General features: G+C 46.2%; 1 protein-coding gene across 1 annotated transcript in view; it reads right to left on the bottom strand.

Annotated features, from left to right (window-relative positions):
• Positions 1 to 19,592, bottom strand: part of HDGFL3 (HDGF like 3) — a 34,036-nt gene extending 14,444 nt beyond the window's left edge. The window contains exons 1-2 of the mRNA XM_072346031.1: positions 19,447 to 19,592; positions 100 to 176 (exon numbers count right to left, since the gene is read on the bottom strand). Of these exons, the coding sequence (XP_072202132.1) occupies positions 100 to 176; positions 19,447 to 19,530 (161 nt within the window). The 5' untranslated portion in view covers positions 19,531 to 19,592. The remainder of the gene's footprint in view (positions 1 to 99; positions 177 to 19,446) is intronic.
• Positions 19,593 to 25,214: the final 5,622 nt, after the last annotated feature.

The raw sequence follows: 25,214 nt of genomic DNA, 5'->3' as shown, positions 1-25,214 counted from the left end.
GCTTTAGTTAGGATTTGTTCCAATAAAAACAGTGGAGGCAACTTCAGCTAAAGTAGAAGATGACAGTCTCAATGGAAAAGACCTTGTTTGTTCACTTACGTTTCATGAGTCCCAAAAAAGAAGATGGGGTATTTATTTGCTGGAGGCTTCACAGCTCCTTCAGGGAGTTCATCAATCTGCGAGACAGAAATGGACACAGCATTACTACCAACTGTGGGTGTTGTGGCAGAGCCCCTGCTCAGCTGCAACAGAAACACTTTGGAGAGACACCAGAAGACCAGCGGGCGGGCAAAGTTTTGATGATTCCATAAGCACTGCAATACATGAAGGCAATAAAATCAAGTCTGCTCAATTGAACTGTTAAACTTGGATACTGCCTCCTCAAAGGCTCAGAAGCCTGGAGAGCAATATCTTTGTCTCACAGGGTTACCTAAATAACTCCTACAGCAAATGGGAACAAATGGCATCTCTGCGACTCTGGAGCAGCAACACCAGCCCACCTCACACCGGTGGTGACGTTGGCACCTGGTGCAGAACACACAACGCACATCAGGGAAGAGGCTCCAGCAGTCTCTGGAGCCCTAACGCCTGCTTTTGGCCATTCCCCTGCCCCTCCATCTTGTCCATCTCAAAGTTTACACTCTCCTGCAACAGAACAGCAGAGCCCAAGTGACTATCCACACAAACAAGAAACACGGTGCAGCTTCAAATAACACAGGGCCCAACAGTGGGCATGGTGGTGATGGCTGATGGTTGGACTGGATGATCTTAGTAGACTTTCCAACCTTAATGATTCTGTGATTCAGTAATCTGGGAGATCTTTTCCAGCCTTGATGACTCTAAGACAGTGCCTCTCTTAACAGAAATACTGCTTCTGGGCATATGTGAGCATCTAAAATGAAGTATCCAGAGAACTCTGGTTAAGAAGTGAGAGCCCAATGAATCTAAAAATCTATAGGGCAACAGTACAGAGCAGGTGAGTGGCTTGCTGCCTGCATCTTAAGCAATCCAGTCTGAACTTAAGCATACAGAATCCTGCCACATGTCACTGGAACTGAAAGCAAGGTGCTGACATCCCACTGCCATAAAAAATCTTCTCTACAGTGCAGCCAGGAGAAGCAACCTGCCTGTTTTCACTCAGGAGGCCAGGCCCACATGTGCTTTCCTTCTCTATTCCAGGACCCCAAATACTGAATTCTTGTTGATTAATAAATGCCAGATTGTTTTCAAAGGATCTTCTCCTTCACTGCAAAGCATCTGCTGGCTGTGCAACTCTCAAGGGACTCTGAGCACTGACACTAATCCAGGTCCTTTTGGTCTTGCTGAAAGAACACTGGTAGGGGACAGAGAAACCAGAGCCATGTTTGGAACATCACAGGGCTCCTCTCTGCAAAAGCAATGGGTGCTCACCGTCTAGGCCTAAGTGGAGCATTCTATGAAATTATGGCCAAACTGGGGGATGGATGAGACCTTCAGACCATGTCCTGCAGCCAGGGCCATAACAGTGCAGGCTGCAGCACTGTGCTGGCACCCTTCTCTTATTTAACACAGCTAATGAATTGACATATACAAGGAGAACGCACTACTCATGCACACAAAGGGAAGATGCACGTTTCTGGAAGGTGGAGGTTCACATTCAGTTCTCATTCAGCTACACGTAAGAAGGTACACAAACAACACAACAGGCTGCTGGAGGGCCTCTTCACCACCAGCAATATGCAGGAAAAAGATCGACAAAGGTATTTTTCCAGATCTCATTATTTTCTGACATTCACTATTTGTTTATAAGTAAGTGCCCATATTGTGATTATTAGCTCAATAATTCATGACTTAAATGCAGTTATAAGACTGTAACAGCGAGAGGAAGTATGAAGGGAAAAACACTGCAAGTCGTTTTACAAACTGATAGCATGGCAGGGAGATAATATGTCTCACTCCACAACACATCGTGTGCTGCTTGACAACATGCTTCAGAGCAACAAAGGCCATGCTGGCAGTTTACCAAGCTCTGGGGTAACACACCTTGACAGCACTGCAGCCATCCTCCTCTGCGTGGTGACAAGGATGATGTCCAGAGACAGACAAGAGCCCAGAAAAATGTGGGCTACTGTGACTGAGACAAACAGTGTCTGCTGGGACAAGACGGGATCTCTTTGGTTGCCTGAAATGTGAAGCCAGCTCCAGTCTGCATTACAGCACAGTCCAGTTACTGCCTCAGCCCTTTAAGCCTTTCTCAGAAAACAAAGCTAGCAGCTGTAAATGATCAGTAATGTGCAGGAATGAAGACATGCTTAGCAGGGAATGCTGACCAGAAGGGAACAGGGATCTTACATCACACACTGTGCTGCACTACAAGGCAGTAAGGATCTTCTCCTAAGCAGCATCCCAGGGCAGTTAAGCCCCTTGTCATAATCCCAGCAACTCACTCTGCTGGCTAAGGAGTGGTACCAGACAGGATGCACACGTGTCTGTCACATACCTCTCACCTGCTCCCCATGTCACAGCATTTCCCTTTGTTCATCTGAGTGCCCTCAGACTGGGCATCCCTGCAGGAAGCCATAGGAAACTTTCCATAACTTGCAGAAGTTGGCATGCACACACACACAGTATCAGTCTGCAGTAAACATCTCAAGGTCAGGCTGCTAATGCTCTCACTCAAACGTTTCACTGTGTGGCTGAGGTCAGGACTTCTCCTGCCTTTGCTGCTTTTGCCTTGAGCCCCCCAGCTCTCAAGCTTCTCTCTCTTGTACTATAATGGGGCCAAATATGAAGCATTGGCGATGTCTTGCAGCCATTTACATCCATGACAAAAACACCAGGGAATCTGGGGAGGATGAGACCCTCTCTGCCATTTGGGAAGACCTCTTCCACTAGCTGTAAATGAGGGAGCAGGAGATACGAGCTTTGTGCGCTCTCTGTTCTCAGCACCCCTCCTCAGTCCCCTGTGAACGGCGAGGCTCTAAGTGCTTATTTAGCTGCAGAACAGCCCCAGCACTCCTTGGTGATTGCTGCCGTTTTGTCGTAATGGAAAGCAAGCTGTACAAGCAACCATACTGCAGCCCCCTGCTGCTGCACTCAGTCGCAAATTATTCCCATCCTACAAGATGCTTTGGTTAAATATGCTGAAGATTTGGAGCTGATATTTTTCCCCGTATCAGCAAGATCAAAGGCAGAGAGGGAGGGAGGAGGGGCGGGAGGGAGGGAGAGAGAGAGCGCGGGTGCATGAGCATACGGGTGAGGGAAGCATCGCTGCTTGGAACCGGGAACAAAAGAGATGAGTGCACCCGTGCTGGGGTGCAGTGCTGTAGTCACAGAAACCTCCCTAACGACTCCATCATCGGGGAGCCAGGCTGCTGCTGCATTTTGCTGCTGGAAGGAAGCAAACAGATTCTATAACCTGCATCCAAAGAGCAGAGCAGCAGGCTGCAGCTCACTGCCACAGATGGGGGGAGAGCAGCGCATGGTGTGCAAATCTGATACGTGCAGCAACATGATGGGCAGCCGCTTCCATTATGGCTAAAATTAACACAGGTGGTTTCAGATTGCAAGTTTTATCCCCTTTCCTCCCATCACTATCATCTGCTTAATGAATCACAATCGCTTTTTTTTTTTTCCCGCACAGCCTCAGCAGAGCTGCACTTCCCAACGTTTGTTTGCCAACCAAGCAGCAGAGCTTTAAAGATGTAACTGTGCTTTTCCATTCGGTAAACAAATGCCAGGCTTCTAGGGTCAGGAATGCTGAACAGAAAACGCAGCCTGGACCTCTCAACCCAGGGCAGGGCTTTATGAAATGGTGTTGCTAGGGGCTACCAGCACGGAAGCAAGAAATCTGCTTGCCTACATTGTGGTGTGCAGACTAGGATGTATAAGCAGCTTGAATATGTTGCTCTCAGCGGTGCTGAGTAATTACTGACCTCTCAGGTAGTGCTCCTGGCCTGCTCTCAGCCTGGCTTCAGCAGTCCTCCCACTGCTCATGCTGGCTCAGTGGCAGAGGGGCTCAGCTGGGGGGCACAGACCGCAGCTGCATCCCCACAGCCCCAGCACTGAGCTGCTCCCCCCAGGAACAGCAGAGCTCCCTTTCCACAAACCATCCCCTGCAGGACAAGGCAGGCGGATCTGCTCCCTGGGAGGGCTGGTGCAGAAGCAGAGGGGACTGCAGCCACTCCTGGGTGTTCTGCTCTGCAGAGCTCTGCATTCCCTGTAAAATGGGAAACATGTCTGTCTGACAGAGCCGCAAGCTGTGTCTGTGTGCCTACAGAGAGCAGCTTCCTGCAGAGGCTTACATTACTGCCGCAGCCAAGGCAGAGGCAGTGCTGCCTGGCACAGCAAAGGACATCCCAGGTCCATCCCATCACTCCAAGGGACTGCAGGGCTGCCCAAAACCTCTGTGCTGCGGATTTGCTGCCAGTTAGAAGCATGAATTCCAGTCTGTCAGGGTGGATCACAGGCCAGAACAGTTCCCAGATCCTGATCCATTATGTCCCAACACAATTCCACACTGACAAAAACCCATAAAAAAATATCTGTCAGGTCCACATGAAAGAAAGCTTTACTGCGGCATTCAGAGATGCTTATGTGGGCACCGCAACACAAGAACAAGGCCTTTTCTTTTGCAAAAGGAGAGACCTAAAACTGCAGAGCAGCAATCACTGATTGTTTTGACATGCTGTAAATGCCTTTGATTGGCAAAAGTACACAGAAGCATTGCAGAGATCTGTATCTCCCACTGAAATCCCTGGAGTCCCTGCACAGCAGGCAAGCAAAGGCCTATAGTATTTTTGCTGGAAAGTGGTTTGAGCTGCTCACTATTGCCCAACACATGCAAGCAGCTTGATCTTCTGCAGTTAGCTTCTTAGCAAAGCTCTAAACGGATAAGAGCAATACTCTTCAGAATACATTATTACAATGGGATATTTTGTGTTTCAACAACATGTAGCTTTTATTCACGTGGATTTAATACACTTTTCAATAGCTGACGCTACTGGGAGTCAGCAGCACAGCAATATCTTTTCTAAGCCATTGTTTAAAACTCTGCTCTGTAAAAATGTAAAAAAAATATATTTTTTTCCCCCAAAGGACCCTAAAATTTAAATAATCACAATGATAATTAAAATACATAGAATCCAACCTTCTCCAACCTAAACATTTCCTAGCATGGAAGTGAACAAAAACCCAACTAGAGCTGGTTGGAGACCGCAGAATTTTGCTCTCCTTTATCAGGACTACACAGTATTTGAAGCAGAGCACAGCTCTCTCCCTGATGCACATCACATACTAGAACTCCCACTGCGGAATGCTGGCATATGCACTTTTTCACCCATTAAAAGAGATAACTCTGTGAAGGGTGAGACTAGAAGCAGAATCCAGCTTAATTAAGGTGGAATTGCACAGCTACAAAAGTAAAAATTAAGAAAGTCTCTGGGCATGGAAGAGTGCCACCAGCAAAAACAAAAAGCAAAACAAGATTAAAAACAGCAGAGCATACTTTTGAGCACTGCTGAAAATGGCTGAAGGGGATCCTGCAGACAGCCAGAAATGACAATATAAAGACATCAATCCTTTCTTTCTGTGCATGCTCAGGACCTCAACGAGATAGAAGACAATGAAGGGTTAGTTGGAGTCCAAACAATGCTGGCAGGCAGTGTCTCGCTAGGAAAGATGAGCAGTCCTGCAGCTGAGTTCTGCCCCTTTACATCCCTAATTAGCAGCATATTTTTTAAGACAGAAAGTTGAAACACACTTTCTGCAGAGCAGCTTTCATCTTCAGTATGAAAATGGGGCCAAAGCTTAGTTCTGCATGACTAGTACCTGTACTCACAGCTTTGTAGGTAACAGATGTGTTGGTGTGATTCAAGGCCTCCGTGAGCTTTCAGAGCTGGAGGACAGGGATGCTGGTGGAGGCTCAGCAGATACAAAGCCTCTGCCAACAGCCTCTGGGATGACCTTGGCCATGCTGCTGCTCTCCTTCACTCATTACAAATGGGGTCAATGGCACTTCCTACCAAGCACCTGAGGCCCACCGATGAGAAGCTAGGTGTCGCCAAGAGAAGACTCTTTCAGCTGTGTCAGATGAGGATTTCAGGTCACCAAGCTACAATTCTCCCACTGCCCACACACCAAAGTTAGGCTATTGCAAAACTACTCCATTTTCTCCGAATGAAATGCTTCCCTGCCACTTATAGCAAAGTAACAGCGCTAACACTGGGAGTTTGTTTTTTATCCCTCCAGTCTGTTTCCTAAGGAAGTGAAAGGATGTAATCACACAATTATCAGCCAGACTCTTACCTATAATAACTCCAGCCAAGTTGGCCACGCTGGACAGAAGAGGAAAAGTCAAAGGTCTACTAAGCATCCCCATGTTTTGTGACAAACAGGCTGTCCATCAGAGGACAGACAGACAAGCAGTCGATACTCTGAGAGGCAGCTTGCAGAGCAAGCTGAGCTGCAGTGAGAGCCAGCAGGGAACCCACACAAAGGTGTGCCAGAGAAAAATCATCTTCTTAAGTTTCACGGCTCACAAAATTACTTTTTACTTGTGAAGAGGTGGTGAAAGGCTGTTCATTTCTAACAAACGCTGCCAGTCCTGAGGCACGTTGCATTTACTTCTGGTTACCTTTAAGCATAAGCACAGTGATGTTTGATTCTCCTTTGTCTGAATTACCTCTGTTATCAAATTAGATCGCAACGTGCATCCACCTGAACAAACCACTGCGCTCACAAACTCCTCATTGAAGTGCATGATGATGACAACATTTGGTTATTCTACTTTATCATCTTATTGCAAATATTTTTGTCTTGAAATATTAAAGGACTGCAAGAAATGCACATACAATGATGTGTTTGAAAGACATGCAGGAATAAAATCTAATTAAGCAGTCGAGACACAACAAATGAGAAACTGTCAGGACTGAACACACACAAACACCTAATTCTTCTCTTGCCACTCTCTCCTGGTAAGCCAAAAGGACACAGAAATTGCACCATTTCCCTCCCCCAAATGCCCAATGCATCCTGCCCCATCACATCAGATCTGCTGGAAGGAGCAAATGAATAATGCTTTAAGAATATGTGAGGCTGAGGGATATTTTTAGGTCTTCAATACGTATCCTAGAATTTTACTACTTCATTCATGTTTGTTGTTGTGTTGTTTTTTTTTAAGTAAAAATGTGCTATTCATACGATGGGACATTTTGCTCAGTCAGTTTCATCAGAACCTTTCCAGCCAGATGCAGAATGCCCAGGGCACGGACATTTGCTTACATAACACTACTAAGTTTTGTACTCAAAGTCCATCGGCTCCACCTGCCCATTGTTCTGCACTTCCCCATCCAAGTTGCTACTGAAAGAAATGTTGCTGGTCCTTACCCTCACTTTGCTATGTTTAAAGATAAAAGGTAAGCACCCTTCTGGAGGGCTGCAATCTTCCCCCAACTCAGCTGGCTGCATTTACTATTTCTTTTCCAATGCAAAGCACTCCCCCAAAGACTCAGTTAAGAAAGACAGAATGGCACAAATTTCAGGCTGAAGAATACTGCAAGCTCAGGTGCAAGATCTGGCCCAGCTTCCCACAAGGTACACAAAGCCCTGTTGACACTACAGCTCATGTTTAGAATTGTTTTGAGTACAGAAATGTGAAGGTATGAACCTGCAGCTTACAGGGCATAGACACAAAGATCTGAGAGTCAGAGAAGGAAACAGCCTGACTCACCTGCTGCAGTGAGGTGCCGGCTGGGGACCTGGGAGGTTGCAGGCACCTGGATCTCTGGGATCAGCAAACCTTTCCCCTCCAGGACCTGTTTTGTTAGCTGTATGCGCAGCTAACAAGTATAAATAACATCAAAGGACTGCAGCAATCCTCATTGAGGTGACTCTACAGCAGTTTGAAGGTCTGAGTCTGGATTTGGGGGCAATGGAATGAACTGCAATCACTAAATGCCATTGGCATCCAGGTCTAATTATTTTGTTGTGCAAATCACATGTACAACAACATGCAGTCAGTCTATGGGGAATAGGAAACCACAAAAACTACCTGCAAGCCAATGAGACAGAGTGGTCTGCAATCACTTCTCACTCAAAGTCAGGCTTTCCTGCTAACTGCTGACAAACAGCAGATCTGTACCTGCAGAAGAGCAAAAGGACGCAGCCTTGGGTCACTGTAAGCTGAGCAGTTGTCCTTAAACAGCAGTTTTCATCACTGCCCCAACCTCTGCTATGGCACAACCAAACTGATGGAGCCAGCACACTGTTTCGCTTTAACTTCTTAATGCATTGGTGAAGGCATGTGCCACGTCCAAGCCATCTTTCGCAACCACAACTGTAGCTCTTAATGCTCGTACTTTTCATCCTATAGACCCCAGCTCCACCCCACACGATGGCAGTCCCACAGCCAGCTCTGACATTCCTGATATGACACCAGGTCAAGTGCATTGCCACCTCTGACAAACAAGTAAACCAACACTCCATCTAGCAGCAAGTGTTTCAGGAGAAGGAAAAGCTTCTCATTAAAAAATAGCTCCCCTTGCTTCCACATCTGCTGAGGAAGCTGGTATTCTTCTTAACATATTGCCACTAAAATCTTTATTATTATGAGCTTCTAGAAACGTAACAGTGAGGAGCTTGATCCTGCAGCGCAGCTGGGCACGCAATTTGGCAGCACAAACAAAGCCTTTGCCTTTGTGTGATCAGGTCCCATCCAGCACAATAACATGGCAATTATACACACAGGTGAATCCACTCATTTGTAAGGCAGGCGATGGCATAAAACATCTTGCAATAGACAAGGAGAAAACATTCACAGCATTTTAATGCTTTAGAGCCTTGTCTGACAACTGTGTCTTCTCTAATCGGTGTTCATCTCTTAACCTGGAACTCTCATCATTTCACCAGAAGCACCAATTCAAAAAAGCTGTGTGGAAAACTGACCTGCTCCCTTAATGGCATCAGAAAGCTGCAAAGCCGAATATCTCAAACAAACGTGGAGAAAGCATAATATTATCAGACAGGACAGGCTTATTACAGGTGACGTATTGCTGCAGACATTAAAATTCTAGCCACGAGGCTTAATAACTTTATGCTACCTTCCTCTAAAGGCTGCGACAGAAATACTGTGTGACAAAGAAAAATAAAGCTCGCACAAGAGGGAGATCTTGAAAAATAACTCCTGATATAAAGCAGCAAAAGGGAATACCTGAGAATGCAAACACATGCACGTCACCTGATCCAGGCTCCATACGAAAGGAATTATCTGTGGAGTTTGGTGCACTGCTAATATCTTGCAAAAGCCCTGGTATTTGGAGAGGCACTGCAGTGAGGAATGTCATCTTTTATTTTTTTTCCTCTTTGAGATGAATGCCTGCCTTCCCCCCAAGGCGGTGGTGTTTCTGCAGGCAGGGCACCACACATGTAAGTGGTTTTATTGAAAACAAGGGATCTTTGTGCGGCTGAACTCTTTAGCTTGCTTTGGGACACTGTCTTTCGAGATCACAACTATAGGGAAAAGTATTTTCCTTCTGCTATTATGTAGCAACCAGAGCAGTGACCCTTCAGCCCCGCGTCTGGTCCTGCATGGGGCTGCTCCTGAAACAGTCATCAGTAGGGTGAGCTGGGCTGAAAACAAGAGTATGGGCATGGTGCTAAGCTACAGCAACCTCCATCATACTAACACTTCCACATGCAGCTAATCCCAAATGAATGCTGCCTAACTGGATCCCAGACAACACTGTATCACGAAGTCCTTGCATAAATACAAATGTACACGGAGTCAGGTGGAAAGAGGGACATCTGGGATGAAAACCAGAGAGCAACCGACCAGTTTAAGCAAACAACAAGATGCCATGATAGTAGGGCAGAATGCCTGGCATGAGCTGCCTTGCTTGGGTTCCTTGTTGCCCAGATCTGTCCCCATGCTCTGCAGGAGGCACAGCAGGGCAGCAGGCTGGGAGCTTCACAGTACCACAAAGGTAACCTCATGCTCGTGTGTGTGTGTGTATGAACGTGCTGCACTCCCCCAAAACCAGCGACAGTGAAATGGATCTGACAAATGACTCAGAACACTGGGTCTGTGAGAAATGCGAGCTGCAACGGCAACCCAAAACTTAGTTTGTGAAAGGAAAGGGAGAACACATCTGGGAAAATGGATTGGCAACCTAAGAGAGAGAAGGATGGAAGCAGCAATACTACAGGAAGCCAACAGTGGACCACAAGTTACACTCGAACAGCCAATGTGCTGCACAGGTCAGGGCAGTGCAGAAATCCCCACATGCAAACACACATCCTGCCAGAGCGGGCAGACACCCGCTGTGTGACCGCACCCAGGAAAACAGTTTCATCAGGACGGCCAGGAAGGCTGGTAAGAGCTGAAGGGAGTGCATGATGCACACACATCGAGGGGCCAGCACATGCCACAGCAGCAGTCAGCAGGGCTGAAGGGACTGATTCAGTGCTTAGCAATAACTGACACCCCAGGAATAAGGCTGTGCACGGGCACCTTGCCTCCACCCCTCCACATGCAGGGCAGCCTTCACAGCACCTCCTTGAAAGGAGGAAGGACACAAAGCCCAGCCTGAGGCACAGGGCTCTGCTTCCTGCTCACCTGACAGCAGGCCTGTCACACAGCCTAGTTTACATGCCACTTGATCAGGGCTTCCTTCCCTCCCACCCCATGGAAGATACTGATACGTGCTGTGGAAAAGGTAAACTGTTAAGTGCCCGACATCTAAAGCTCTCCCATGAAGAAGGAGCAACCAAACAGCAGGTTAGGGACATGGGGAATGGCCACGTTTGGCTGGTTTGTTCTTTCAGAGGTACCAGCGTGTCCTCCTGCGTTCATAGAAGGGCTGGTTCACAGAACCCACTCATGGAGGCTCGAGCACTGCACAGCTTAAGGCTCAGGGAGACAAAGAGAAATTGGCAAAAAAAAAAAAAAAAAAAAGAGAGAGATGCTTGAATCTAATGACTTTCAATGCAGAATGCATAAATCCATCAGGAGATGGACTGGAAGATCAGTACTGTTCTTTGCAATGATTTGTTCCGCTATTTGCATATTCCTGCTTCTCCCACCTGGTCTGCACCTCCAGACTGATGGTTTCAGATCTGTCAAAAGCAGCTCCACAGGCAGTGCTTTCCAAGCCCAAAGAATACAAAGTTACTGGCTGCTAAAGGATACGCTGTTTCCTAGCTGACCTGGGCGACACGGCAGCGATCCTGCAGGGTCCCTACACAACCCGGAACTCTTCCCCTCCTCCCCGACCCTAACCCTGCTGCATGCAGGATACTTCGTTAACTGATAGTCTTACAGAAGTTCTCTGGCGTGTGATATTCTTTGCTCTGCTTTCCCTCTTTTGTTACATGATGCCTTCTATTCAAGCAGCCAAACCAGAGCTGGCAAATGGTCTCTCTAGGTTTTTTCATGTTGCTGCAAGGCAAAATAAACAGTTGTTTCCAGTTTACATTTTCAGGGCTACAGATGTACGTTAATTATCCTTTCAGCCTGCTAATGAAAAACTGAAAGGGATCTAAATGTGTTTTTCTCAGGTGGACCCCAAAGTCTGTGGATGCCTGTCCCCTCCAGCTGTGGGCTTCGTGCTACCCAGAGCGAGGTAAGAGATCTCCTCCTTTCATGTTGACTCTGAAGGCATTTACAGATTTCAGCAAGGCTTTATAAAAGGCCATGAGATGGGGATTATATCTTGCTGAAATCCAAGAACTTCATCTGTTCTTTTTTAGTGCAGCAAAGATACAGCATGGGCTGACCTGAGAGTATCTGAAGGACAGGGCACTTCAGAACGGGGCAACAGGAACTATATTGTAACATGGGACATTCATTCATTCATTAAAATGCTGCAGTATTTAACCAAAATCCAACCTTCCTTTTGTTTTCTGAAACAACAGATTAATATAAAATAAAAATCACCAGGTCTCATATGCTGCTCAGACAAAAATACATATTATCGAGACTCTCCTGTCAAACAGCCTGAGTAGAAGAAAGAAGAACTGGATACGAAACTGCAGTTTATTTCCAGTTTGGGTATCAGGTTTAGAACTGGCTGTTAAACAAAGAAACAAAACAATCTTAGAAATGCAAAGGCAGTAATGCAGGGACCTTCCCCAGAGGAGGAAGTAAGGATCCATTTCCTTCTTGAAGTTTTAGAAGCTTTAATTCACAATACTCACTTGTCTGCCAAATATTTCTTGGAATCTTTAAAATAACTGTTTATTCTAGTTGTTCCTACTGTGCTTCGAGCCAAACTACCGGGCTCTCCTCTGTTGATGCTGCCTCTTTCAGAGTCCACAGTCAAGAGCAGCACTAACACGGTGAGGTGCGACACCCATAAAGCACCTATCACATATATGAGTTTGCATACACACACGTGCAGAGTAGGTATGCACATAGACACACATACATACCCACTGTATCTAGAGGTCAGAGATACAGGTGACACAGAGGGCAGACTTCAAAAGTGCTAATGCACCTAAACAAACAGCATGACATTAGCTAATTCCCAGCACCTTCAGAAAGCCAGCTCCACATCCTCTTCCTGCTTGCTCCACACAAGCTATTTTCCAGTGTTTGTTGCTATATTTATCACTTGAATTACAGTATTACTGAGAGGCCTCAGGCAGACTCGTTCTCCCTGACGCCTTTCGTACAATGGGAAGGTCTGCACTGCTCAGACAGTTAGCCTGTTTGAACAATCAGACTGGCCAACATCTCTACACTGTCATCACTTTTCCAGCACTATCAGGAAATCCTTCCATCTGCCCTCAGATGACAACTATATACACTTACTGACAGCAGTCACTGGCTTGGAATATTTTTATCACCCTAGATGCAGGAAGACTATTGTCAATTAGTATTATGATGGGGAAAGCAGGAAATGAAGAGTTAAGACTGCAGACAGCCTTGTTCTGCTGCCTGTGCTTCATTCCAGTTGGGTCTTCTAAGAGGTTCTCCACCACAACAATGACAATAGGAGATGTGTCAATTAATGCATGTAATGGGAACTAACAGAAAGGACACATGCATTGACTTGACAGTCTACTGACTTCCCTGAAAGGACAAAGAATGTATCTATCCAGTTAATTCCATTACTCAGTAGCTTCAGCATGGGAAGGAAAAACATCTACCAAAAAGCGTGCATGGAACGAGTATGAAAATCTGTAAGTGCTTATTGCCTCTAAACTTGTGAGTCAACTGTCTTCATTCTGGACTAGCTTCGTTTGGACTTATAAAACATGGCACTGCAAGAGAAAATGATTCATCTATTGTCATTTACACAAAAAGATCAGACTTGCACATTTGAAGATTGTTATTTAAACTAATCAAAAAGACAGAGAGAGATGCAAGGAAGTGAATTTTAAATAAGTTCCCCCAATATTCCTGCCTGCGCTAATATCAAACATAGAACATCTAGGCTGCAAAATGACTTGTTTGCCAAACAAGAGCAATTAGAAAGGTTTTACTACAGCTTATGATCCAATTATATGTATAAAAACGGCTCCTTTTTAAGCTACAATCCTCAGATGAAATCTGTTTTTAAGTCACGCTTAAAACAGAACACAAGAGTATGGATAAACAACAGCAGTTGCTGAGGTTCCCCACCTTACAAACACTGGGAGAGTTCACACTTCACTCCTTGTTATTTTTGTTTTAGGAAACTTTACTCGGAGCTGATGAACTCACTGAAAAGGCACTCACACCCACCCTAAATATGACCTGATATTTGCAAATATAAGTTTAAGTGTGAGTTATCTAAGCAACAAGTGTCAACCAGGTGCAAGTTTAGATGGTAAAAAAGAGTTCCACAAAGATCTCGCTGCATTAAATATCTCTTTTCAGATGCAACACAAGTGAATTCATGGGAGTGCTGTGTGAAGAAGCCAACACCTTCAGAGTCAGTTCCTTGGTCAGACCTTAGCAGTGATCAGCAAATCCTGTCTCACCCCAAAAAGGAGCAGAGGCCTACTGAGAAAAACTGCTTGCAGCTCTCTGAGTAGTGATGTATGAGAGAGGTACATAATTAAAGAGGGACAGAGCAGGAAAGAGCCCAGAGTTGGTACAGGAAAAGTCACAGGAGACTCATATTTAGTAACACGGCAAAAGTGATGTCATAGAACAGAGCAACCAAATGGGAAAAAAAGGAGAAAAGCACATGGTGAAGGACTGGACAGGTCCCAAATGGCCAAGGAGAAAAGATTGCAGACTGTGTTTTGGCAGAAAAACACAGAGAAAGATCTGTTGTCTATTTCTGATGGACCCTTTGAAGTTTTCTGGATCTAATCTGATTTTTGCCTGTCATTCTTTGCCAAAAAAGATAAACCTTGCCAGGGAAAACCCACCTTCCCTTATCCTCAAGCTAATAAGAAAACAAACGGTCTGTTTTAAATATCAAACACTTAAAATGTGCAGTTTTTCTTCTGCGATGTGTTTGAGACTTTGATATTTCCAAGCTGCCATACTTGCAACTGCAACGGACCCAGCTTGTTCCTGGCTAAGTCTCTTGTGTTTGACCACATTCAATCAGAACACAGGCCTTGGTCCACAGCTGTCACCCCACCAGCTCCATCTGTACTCCACTGACCTGGGAGATAAAGGTTTCTTTTCTGAAACATCTGTGTCCAAAATGCTTCCCCCCCACACCTGAATTTTGTACTGATACTGAAAGTCTTCTGGAATTCTGTCACCCAGTAATAGCAACTGCTTTTAATATTCTCCAATACCGTATTAAACTATAACACCGTAGTATTATAAGCCTTATCTTTTTAGGGTCAAGACTACCAAAATCTCATACGCATAATCTTACCTTTCAGCCCTTCCCTCGGGTTACTTTAGTTCTTACTTTAAGGTGTCATGTCTTGCTGTGTGTGGGTCTGCTCAACAAGACTGAAGACTCATTCAGCTCAAAATTGTCACGCAACCATCCCCACATTTATGATGCCGGGTCTGCCACAGATACCAATTTCTATTTACTACACATTACTGTAAGCAGTGTGCTGAAAATTTTATACCTATTTGCAGCTCTAACATGTTAAAATGCCCCAAATGCCATTTTGCAATCACTGCAGGCAGATGCTTTTTAACAGTGCTATTCACATATGAGGATTATCAGATAACTCGCAAAGCTGGAGCTCAAGTAGGTGCTAATTCAAAGGAAAATAAAGGCACTGGGCAGGAGGAAGACAGGAACAGGCAGCCAGAAAACAGCATATTTGTATTCAGAAGACAGTAAATACACCTTTGAAACAGTTGCTGTGGCACTACCACTTTAAAGCTGTGTCCTCCTCCCAGCATGGAACACTCTCTCTACCCACTGTACAGACGCACTGCTACACACACTGCTCTCCAAACACTGCTTTACCTGCTTGCATCTCCTCTTGCCCAGATCAGTGTAACCATCCCCACACAAACCATCTACCCAAATCTACTTCTCTCATCCCCAGCTGTATGAGACCAGATTTCCATTCAGTCATGGCAGCAGCCATTTACCAGGGCATGCTCTTATTTTATTGAGGTCATTCCAGATTTTTTCCTCCTCTTTCTACAGCTGCATTAACAGCTTCCTCCCTATTTTTAAATCAGTAGCTAATTTCAGCAACTAAGTACTTATTGTTTCTTTCAGGGTCACTCATAAAACAAACACCATTATTGATCTCTCTGAATCCACCACCAATTTTCCCCCTTTATCTCATCTGAGTGCCTATTCAATGGGCGATTTCTCAGTAATACAGGACACCCATCCTAGATAAACCAGGTTATCCAGAGAAAGAGATCTTTCTGTCCATGTGTGCTAATACAACTCCTATTACAGCAGTAGCCAAGCAACTCATAAGTGTTATTGGCTATTGTCTCCACAGCACCCTTTTCAGAGGGAAAAGAGCTATTACTTGTCCTTTAAAATAGGGAACTAAGACACAGAGGGCTGTTGTCCCTCAGATGCAAAGACAGATCACAAAATGTAGAATGAAATGAATCCCTTTTTCCCTATATGTTAAGCAGAGCAGCATCTTCCCTCTGTTTCCACATGCACCCTTGGCACACAGTTGCTTATTTGTTGGATTACAGGACCGATGACCTGGACAGTTGGTATTTATCACATATTTTCAATCAGTATCTGAAGACAAATGACATCACAGATGAACATGAAAAAACCTGTTAGATCGAACTGCTGCAGTACTTTATCTGGTCTGACTATTAAGATTCAACACAATTCTTGGAGCCTAAGCCCTAAACCTACTCACAGTCCCACAGTTAAGCTAAAGGACATTCTGGCTTTGCTCCAAAGAACATGATACCAAAATGCAAAGCAGCCCTTCCAGGTGGTAGGACCCAAGTGACATCTTCCACACACCAGCTATCTAAAAGCATCTTTGAAGACAGTGCACTTATTCACCAATTCTACTTGAACGAGACATGCAAAGATAGAAGATTTACTGGCCATTACCACTTCAGCTAAGTGTAGCAAATTTGGTCCTTTGCAAATTAATCCCATATTGATTCACAAAGAAACATTAAATGCAGTTTGACTGCTATCATAACGCACCATCAATCATTAGACAAAATTTTTTCAATGGTCCCTCTGTATATCATCACTATCTGGCCACTTTCTTTAGGATTTCTCTCTCTTTTCCTACAGCAATGAAAGACAGCCTTGTTCTTGTGACCAGCATACCCTCAAAGAGAGGGTGGAGAACTAATGGGCTTGGACCAGAGACTGCTGCCTATGGTGGATGTGTCTGTAGCGTTGTGCCACGTGGGGCTGGCTGTGCCCACAAGCATTATACCTAATGAGACAAGAGAACTGAGCTAGATCCAGGTTCAGTGCAGCTCCTGGAATCTGAGCTAGCTTTTCTGCATGACAGTATCCATGCACATGGAAACACATTAAGAACCAGGACAGTTGTGCCTGTGCACTTCATTACAGGGCAGGCTTTCTTGTCCTGCTTTAGCACTTCTCAGCTCTATTAAACGCAGTTTGAGAAGTATGTTCCTGCACAGGAAATTCCTGCCAAAGGCTCCGGAGATGCAAAGTGCCATGTGGTAGGGACAACAATATTGCTATTTTAATGTGTTGTGACTTAAGCTAGTATATTAGCAGCAAAATAGGTTGATTTTCACACGAGAATACAAAACCCAAACATGCCAATTGTGTAAAGAAGTAGGTAGCAGACACTCAAGGATTAGGAAGAAAGTAAACTCCTGGATAAAGGGCATTCAGTTAATCAGAATATCTGTCTCAACTTAGACAATTCTTCTGTTCTCATACAGGTATCATAATGGGAAACAAAACAAAGACCAATGCCATGACCAGGATTTCTCTTCACTTAAGGAGGAGCATATCAGGCAAAACCTGGCAACAAAAGTGAGGTAAAATCCTAGTAAGAACAACACAAAGGTGATTTTTAACAGGTAACACATTAGCTTCAGGCAGATATCAGTCTGGTCTCACATGGAGTTGTATGTCGCCATATTGCATGCAACAGGAGCAGCACATTCAGAGATGCAGACATCCAGGTCTACATCCCAGCACCAAAGCCCACCTGATGATCGACTCTGGGCTCTCTACACTTTCCACCTCAGCTTTCTAAATCATGTTCAAATTTCAAACTGCTTTCTCTTCTCTTGAACTTCACATCCTGTTAGTCTGCACAAAGGAAGTGAGTTATGTTAACAGCACACCTATTTTTTCCTAAGGAAGATACACTTTCTTGGATATTATTGTCATTTACATACCTATTTAGACACCTAGTCAAGGGCTGTGACCAGTTGTATAGCGTATAATTATTCTTCTTAAAGGAAAAAACTCTCACTGAAACAAAAGGGCCCTTTCTGCTAATAGGTAAACAAATGGGAGTTCATCAGAGGTTCAAAAAGGAAGGGGATTAACATGCTTCCATGTGGCTATGGTCTCAACTGTTCCAATTAAAACTTTCACAGTAAATTAATCCATGACAGAGGTAAGAATGAAGTCAATTTTCTGTGGATTGTGCTATTCCACTGACATAAATTGCCATTATTAGGTAGTATATTCAGCAATCTGTATAACAACAGAGTAACATGACCACAACCCAGTGTTGATTAAGTTTGGCCTTTTGCATGCTAATTTTGGTCTGCTCTGCCAAAATAACTGAATGTACCACCTTATTTACACACCTCCACATAATTAGCACCCTCTCTCTATTCCTCCTTTACCAACCTTTGCTTAAACCTTTGGTGCTGGCCTTCACTCCTTGTAGTGTTGGAAGTCCAACACCACTTGGCTGCTCCCTCAGCTGTGCTCAGAGCCTTTCCATTCACTTTTCACCACTTACACTCATCCTCTCCAAGGACTCCCTTCTTAAGGGTAATGTTAGATGTCAGCCCATCTTGATCCTGCCCATCTCTGTTTTCCTACACGTTGTACTCAACACTTCATTACATTCATGCTCTCATACGCTAGAACCACCAGCAACTTTCCTTGACTAGAAAACAAAGGTGCCAACTACCAAGAGATTGCTCCAGAAAGGTTGGAGAGGACAACAAATAAATGGACTCCTACTGCTCGATGCCTGCTAACAAGTTCAAACAACACATTACGCAAGGCGTATACACAATAGTGACCAAAACCAGGGGAAGGGACAGCCTTGTGTGCGTGCCATGGTACCAGACCCCCCTGGAGAAAGCTCTGCTCTGCATTACTGAGGCTGCACCACATACGGATGTCTCAATACAATGGGGCGCTTATCTAGCTGCCAAACACCCGCTATGCTCTCCCACCTCCGCTCCATCACAGCAGCACCAAGTAAAAGGTGACAAAGGGCTACAGAAGAAAGTCAACGCAGTGCGAGACAAGGTGAAGCCGGCGGATGGGCTGGAGGCCCAGAATGCACAGACCTGCGTGCAGGGGGCCCGAGGGGCCGCGCGTGTGACACCCCCCGGGGCAGCCAGGCCCTCCGCAGGGCCGCAGCATCCCACGGGCTGCACCCACCGCCCCGAGCACCTGAGCGCAGGCCTCGTCCCCATCCCCGCGGGCGTCCCCGGGCCTTCCCCCGCCCGCTCTGGGCCGCGCCGGGCCTGGGGCCCCGTGCCCCGGGGGGAGCCGGGGGGGCCGGGGCGAGGGAGGGCGTATAATAAACAGCATCGCTGTCACGCAGGCAGGGCTGCCGGCTCCCAAAGCCGCCTCCCCGCGATAACAATCCAGGTACAGCCCGCGCTCGCCCCCCTCCCTCCCTCCCTCTTCCTCTTCCTCCACCTCCTCCTCCTCCTCCCGGGGGGCCGGGGAGAAATCCGCAGATCAAAGAAAAGATGCACAACAATAGCGGGGTGGGCGCGCACCGCCGCCCCCCGTCCGGCGGGGCCGGGGCCGGGGCCTCCGGCGGAGCTTCGCCGCGGCCCGGCCGTGCCCGCCCCGCGGGAGGGCGAGGGGAGCGGCTGCGGCCCGGGGGGCCGGGAGCCCCCGCCGCGGTACTCACCCGGGCCGGCCAGTGCGGGTACCCCTTCATTTTGGCGAACACCAGGTCTCCAGCCTTGTATTCTCGGGGCCGCGGACGAGCCATCGGGAGCCGCCGCGGGAGCCGCCGTCCCCCCCTCCCTCCCTCCCTCCCTCCCACACCCCCCGCGCCCCGCACACGCCGCCCGGGGGCAGCCGGCCGAGCCCCCGCGGGGTGCGATGCGGCGGGGCGCAGCCGGGAGCGGGGCCGGGCCGCGGGCAATCCCCGAGCTCTCCGGCGGCGGCGGCGGCAGGAGGAGATGGGGTGTGTGTGAGTGTGAGTGTGTGTGTGTGTGTGTGTGTGTGTGTGTGTGTGTGTGAATGTGTACGCGGGGGAGGGGGAGGCCTTGGACACAACCCCAGCAGCCCCCGGTACAGGGAGCCGGCTGGCGGCGGGGCGCCTGGCCGGGCGGGGGCGGCCGGGGAGCCCTCACCCCGCGGCGGCGGGCGGGCGCGGCGCTGCCCGCGGCCCCCCCGTACGAGCTGCTACGCCGCCCGCTCCATCCCCGCCGCAGCCGCCGCGGCCCCGGGAATATGGAGCCGTCTCCTCCGAATTACTCCTCGGGCAGCGACCGAAAACAGGATCTTCTTATCCCCCCCCACCCCTCCTCTCCGCCTCCCCCCCGCGCTTCGCCTTCCTGTTATTTTCTAGGTACACAGATCGGTTTCTATGAAAATAGGAGAGCAGAGAGCGGCTCTAGTCCCTCCCGGCCCTTCCTTCCCCTACTGAAGCATGACATGGTTCTTTATGCGCGCCTGACATGGAGGCTGGGCGAGGAGCAGCAGCCGCTGCGCCTTGCAGATCGCTGCAGCCGGGTCCCCGGCTCGCCCGGCCGTGCAGCCCCGTCCCCTGGCACCAAGGCCCGGCCTCATGGGGCGGCTCCGTGGGGTGCCCCCCAGCACACCCTGCACGTGTTCTCCCCGTATCCCGCAGACCCCTGGGGCTGCCCCGGTCACTTCCACACGGCAGAACACAGCAGGTCACAGTGCACAGGCCAGCACCCATGGCACGCTGCTGGGCTTTCCCATCTCCATACCAACAGCCCTGCCATGTTCCCCGACACCCTAAAACTCAAAAAAAAAAAACAAACCAAAAACCAAAACCAGCACAGCCACACCAGCAGAAAGACAGGAGCTGGATTCCACTTACATTCACTCATATTCGCAACAAGACCTTGGCCTTTGAGAACATTTGGGACTTGGCTCTTGCCAGATGATGCCAAATTTTAGAAGCATGCACCTCAGTGGAAGGGAGCACTGAGAGCTCACAAATTCCAAACCCAGACACCGCCATTTTTACCATGATGTTACCAGTTCAGTTGTAACGTTCAGAAATCATTTGTTATTGATGTTAAGTGTACTGAAATGTTGTCAAGGGAAGCACCTGCAGCCTGGCTCATAAGCAGAAAGGTTTTCCCCTAGGCTTGGATGGAACTAAAGCATGCAGGATGGCAGCTATCCCCTTTGTGTTCGGGGAGACAGCTGTGTCTGCATTCCATGTCCCAAGAACAGCACCTGGCAGCAGGCAGATGGAGGAAGAAAGCTGGGGCTGGAAGCTGTATGGTCCCATCTAGGGAATGAAGCAAGTAGACCACAGAACTACCAGTCTGTAAGGGCAGAGAAAGAAGGGAAGCAAACACCTCTTGTGGCAGCGGGTTTGGGGTTGGAACAGGACCAAGAAGGCTTTCACTGCTTATGGTGTCCTCAGGGATAGTTGTGGTACCCAAACACTGCTGTCAACAGTGCATGAGTAAATAACGTTTGGCACTTTGGGGTTGTAAAATAGGGTATGGACTTCTCTGCTGGGGGAAGCATTACTGTAAAATCATTAACTCAGGTATCAGGAGCAGACTAACAATGGGAAAAAGCACACAAGAAGCTGAATAAGCACTTAGGTGGTTGGCCTGCCCTCTGTCAATGCCATTATTTGCTTGAGCAATCCAGATTGGTGACAGTTGCCAACACAGCCACCTTCAGTGTAGACATGTGGCCTAACAGCTCACTTTCACTTTCACATCAGATAGGACTTTGCATCCTTTTACATTTATACCTCATTTCAGTCTGAATTCCCTTCTGAACAAATGTCATACAAAATCTCTGACCACAGCAGTTGAGGACTCTGATCTGAGTCTGTCTGAAATAATTCAGACTGCTGTGCCATCCCTCCATACTTCTGCTATCATTCAAGGCAGCCTTGTTTCCATAATACTTGGGAGAAAAGCAGAGCTTTTTTTTATTTATTTTTTCCTATTTACATGATTTGCTTTTCATTTACAGGTACTAACAGCTCTTTCTAGTAACTTATTTAATGACCTTGAATCACAAATGAGCAGGATATATTTCTTCTAAAAGGGAACTGTATGGGCTATATACCTACACATATTTTATGCATATGCATATGATAAATGTATTGCTAGTTAGAGCAGCTAATTCAAAATGACTTGATATTGAACTGAAATTTCTCATCAAAATACTCACTTTTTATTTTAAACTTTCATTCATCCCAGCTCTGGTGTCTGTGGAGGACGCAGTGAATAACACTATTTCTATTCTGTAGCATTAGAACTCTAAAGGAAACTCATCCCATGGACACACAGGGACACAGCTCTCTTTATCTCTTGCATATCAGTTGCAGCGGATATGAGTTGCCGAGGTAAGATTTCAAGGTAAGAACTCTGCTCAGCTTTGACCAGCTGAAAAGTCTTAAATATGCTTTGCAAACAGTCCCACCATCAAGCTGTAGTTAATATGCTAAGAAAGGATGGAAGAAGCTGCAAATTTCACTGCTGGTAAATGAGGAAAGAAATCAAACACTCCACACATTAACAGCATGGCAAATGAGAATCAGCAGGGACAGGGCCCTGGCAGGGCCATGCAGAGAAGTGGTGGCATGGCCAGCCATGCAGCCATCAGTCACTGAGATGAGTGGTGGCAGAGGGACCTGTCCTGAAGTTGTGTCCACACTGGTGGATTTTGCTTTCCCAGTGATTCCAGGGAACAGTATTCTTAAGCCATGGAGAAGCTTTAAGCCAGTCCTGATTATTCCCTGCTGTTCACATAAGGAGAAAAGTAGCTACGTAACAGGTTGAACATTTTCATGGGGAACAAATTCCATTGATTGAACGGAGTGTGGATCAATCCTTAAGAAAAGTGTGCGTGGACATAAAAGGCCTCATTTCAAAAGCACCCTCCAAAGTCATGATTAAATTTTTAAACACATGTAAGTTTTGCATGAAGAACTCCATGATCATGGTTTTACACACCGCTATTGGACATTTGTATGCTGCCTTCTCTACAGATCTTATTCATATCGCAGTCTTACACCTGCTGCTTTCTGACATGCTGCTTATATAAATGCACAAAGATTATTATATTGCCTCTGAAATTCTGTCTCTGGTCATTTTATAGCACTCAAATGCCTTCTAAGATCAGACTATAGATGTTCTGCAGCATGGCCGTGTGTATGATGACTTTACTATGAGATACTGAAAAAAACCATCTTTTTACTTGTGTATTGGTAGCTGATACAATTTCCTTTCCTTCTGCACCTCTTTTGTCTGCCCATAAAGATGTGTTAGCGATGATCAGGATGATCAGTAATTTGCTTCTGTCCGCAGTAAGCTAGCGCTTATCTGTTAAGTATTTTAATAGGAAATTGTTCTGAGCCATTCCCCTGTGCAACACATGTCTGAGAGCACTGTCTGCAACTGCTGCACTCCTTCAGGTCAGCAGAAAGATGCCGTAATGTCGTATGTCCATCCCAACATGCACAGAAAGGCACTTACCATGCCCATTAGGATATTCTTAATTACTGGAGATAAGAAGCTCACCAGGGGATCTCAAACCTTCTCCGTAATAAGATTAAAAGGGAGAAGGATATGTATCACAGCTGGAGCTGGTTACATACACACAGTTCCATGAATCTTCTTAGGTTATACACTGGAGCAATCTCCTAATCACATTAAATTAGACCATCTTCAAGGCAATTGCTTTACATGTGGCAGAGGTGTGAACACGTATCCCAGAGGCTGAAAAGACTGGAGTGCTTCAGTGAAAATTACCTTCCTGTGTGGTTGGGAGCCTTCTGTTGTTAACTGGAAATATTTGTAAGGGATGGAAATGTTATTAGCAAGTATGCATTGCCTCCATTCCTTGTTCCCTATACTATAGTATGGCTAAAGCTACAGCAGATAATAGATGCCTACAGTTAGTGCTGCTTAAAGATTTCCAATTCAAATCTTTGCTTTCAGTTGCTTGCATGTTTTTCATAATGTAAGCATCAGAATTGAAATTGTCCGTGATCATTGTGCGGCTAATAATAAAACTCCCACAAGGTCTTTGACAATGATGGTAAAAGAAATAACTGTAAAATTACCAAATTGCCAAGTGCCTTTTGCTGTCCTAAGAGTATCCACAGAAATGTAGCCAAGTTGCAAGACTGCAAGAAGCATTTGTATGCACCTGATAGGGGCTGATAAACAAGTCTCAGATGTTCTGTCAGGATTAAACATGCTCTAAGCTAAAGTGAATGTGATTCAGCTCAGGAGTGGAGATGACTGCGGAAGCAATGCTTGTGAAAAGAAAAGATGGCTGTTTCCCTACTAGTACCCAGACAGTACACCAGGATGGAGTGACCAGACATCTGTGCAGAGAGAACTGGGAAAAGCTGAAAGGGGAGCAGGGAACAGTTAAAGCCTGGGAAGGTCATGGGAAAAGCAGAGAGGGATCAGGTAATAGGCAAAAGCAGCCACAAGTGGAAGAACACAGAGATTTCAGAATGTCTTGGTACATATTAAAAAACACACGTATGTTCTAACAAAATTATGTGGCCCAGTGTGTTTCATTCTCTGCCTCTAACTCTGTAATAAGCTATGACTGTGCTGCCAGTAGCCCATCAGCTCAAAAGTAAGTCTTGACACTGCGTTCAAGGGTGGCAGGCTCTATGACCTTCTAAAGTCTCTAGGTGGGAATCAGCCCAAGCTCTTCTATGGGGGTGAAAACAGACAAGCCCAGAAAGAGCTTATTAAAGATTGTGTGACAAACCACCTAAGAAGAGAGAAGAACCAAAACTGCACCAGCAAGCTGGGCCTGTGTATTTCCCAACATTTGACTACCTGACTATGCAACTTCATTGTTTGAATTTTCTTTTGGTCGTGTTACATAATTCAACAGCTGTTTGTTGAGAAACACTCATCAAAATTAAGTATTTGCACTAATATTCAACAAATGTTTATTCAATAAACTAACACTCAAAAAACAGCATCAAGGTTACTGTGTTGGACAGAAGTTGCACAGACTCCTTTCACTTTGCTGTTCCCGTATTTTAAAGAGTTTGGTAGGGATGTCGTTCATTACGATGAAATTAATGCATTTTCATCTTCATTTGATATACTAATCTATAAAATGCCTTCTAGAAAGGCTGGGTGACAAGCACCATCTCTAAGGCCATAAAGCCATAATACCTAGGAAGGAAAACCTGCAACTGACATTTCTCCTCTGGAGACATATTTTACATGTGTCATCTAAAGCCCTAGAAATTTATTGGGTGAGAAATATATTGAGAATTGGCAGGAACAATAAATTTAGCACCAGATTCATGACGCTTATCCCACCGTAGTTTTCCCTCATAAATACTGGAGAAAAGGATTTCTCTCACCTGCCCTTTGGTACATTCATCAAAGTGCCTTTTGGGATGTGCCTTAATGAATGATTACATTCCAACATGGACAGCAGAACATACTGACTTAAGGA

Source organism: Excalfactoria chinensis, chromosome 10 (genome assembly GCF_039878825.1).
Source record: "Excalfactoria chinensis isolate bCotChi1 chromosome 10, bCotChi1.hap2, whole genome shotgun sequence".
NCBI lineage: Eukaryota > Metazoa > Chordata > Aves > Galliformes > Phasianidae > Excalfactoria > Excalfactoria chinensis.
Note: the sequence above shows the minus strand (reverse complement) of the source record. Positions and strands in the feature narration are given on the sequence as shown.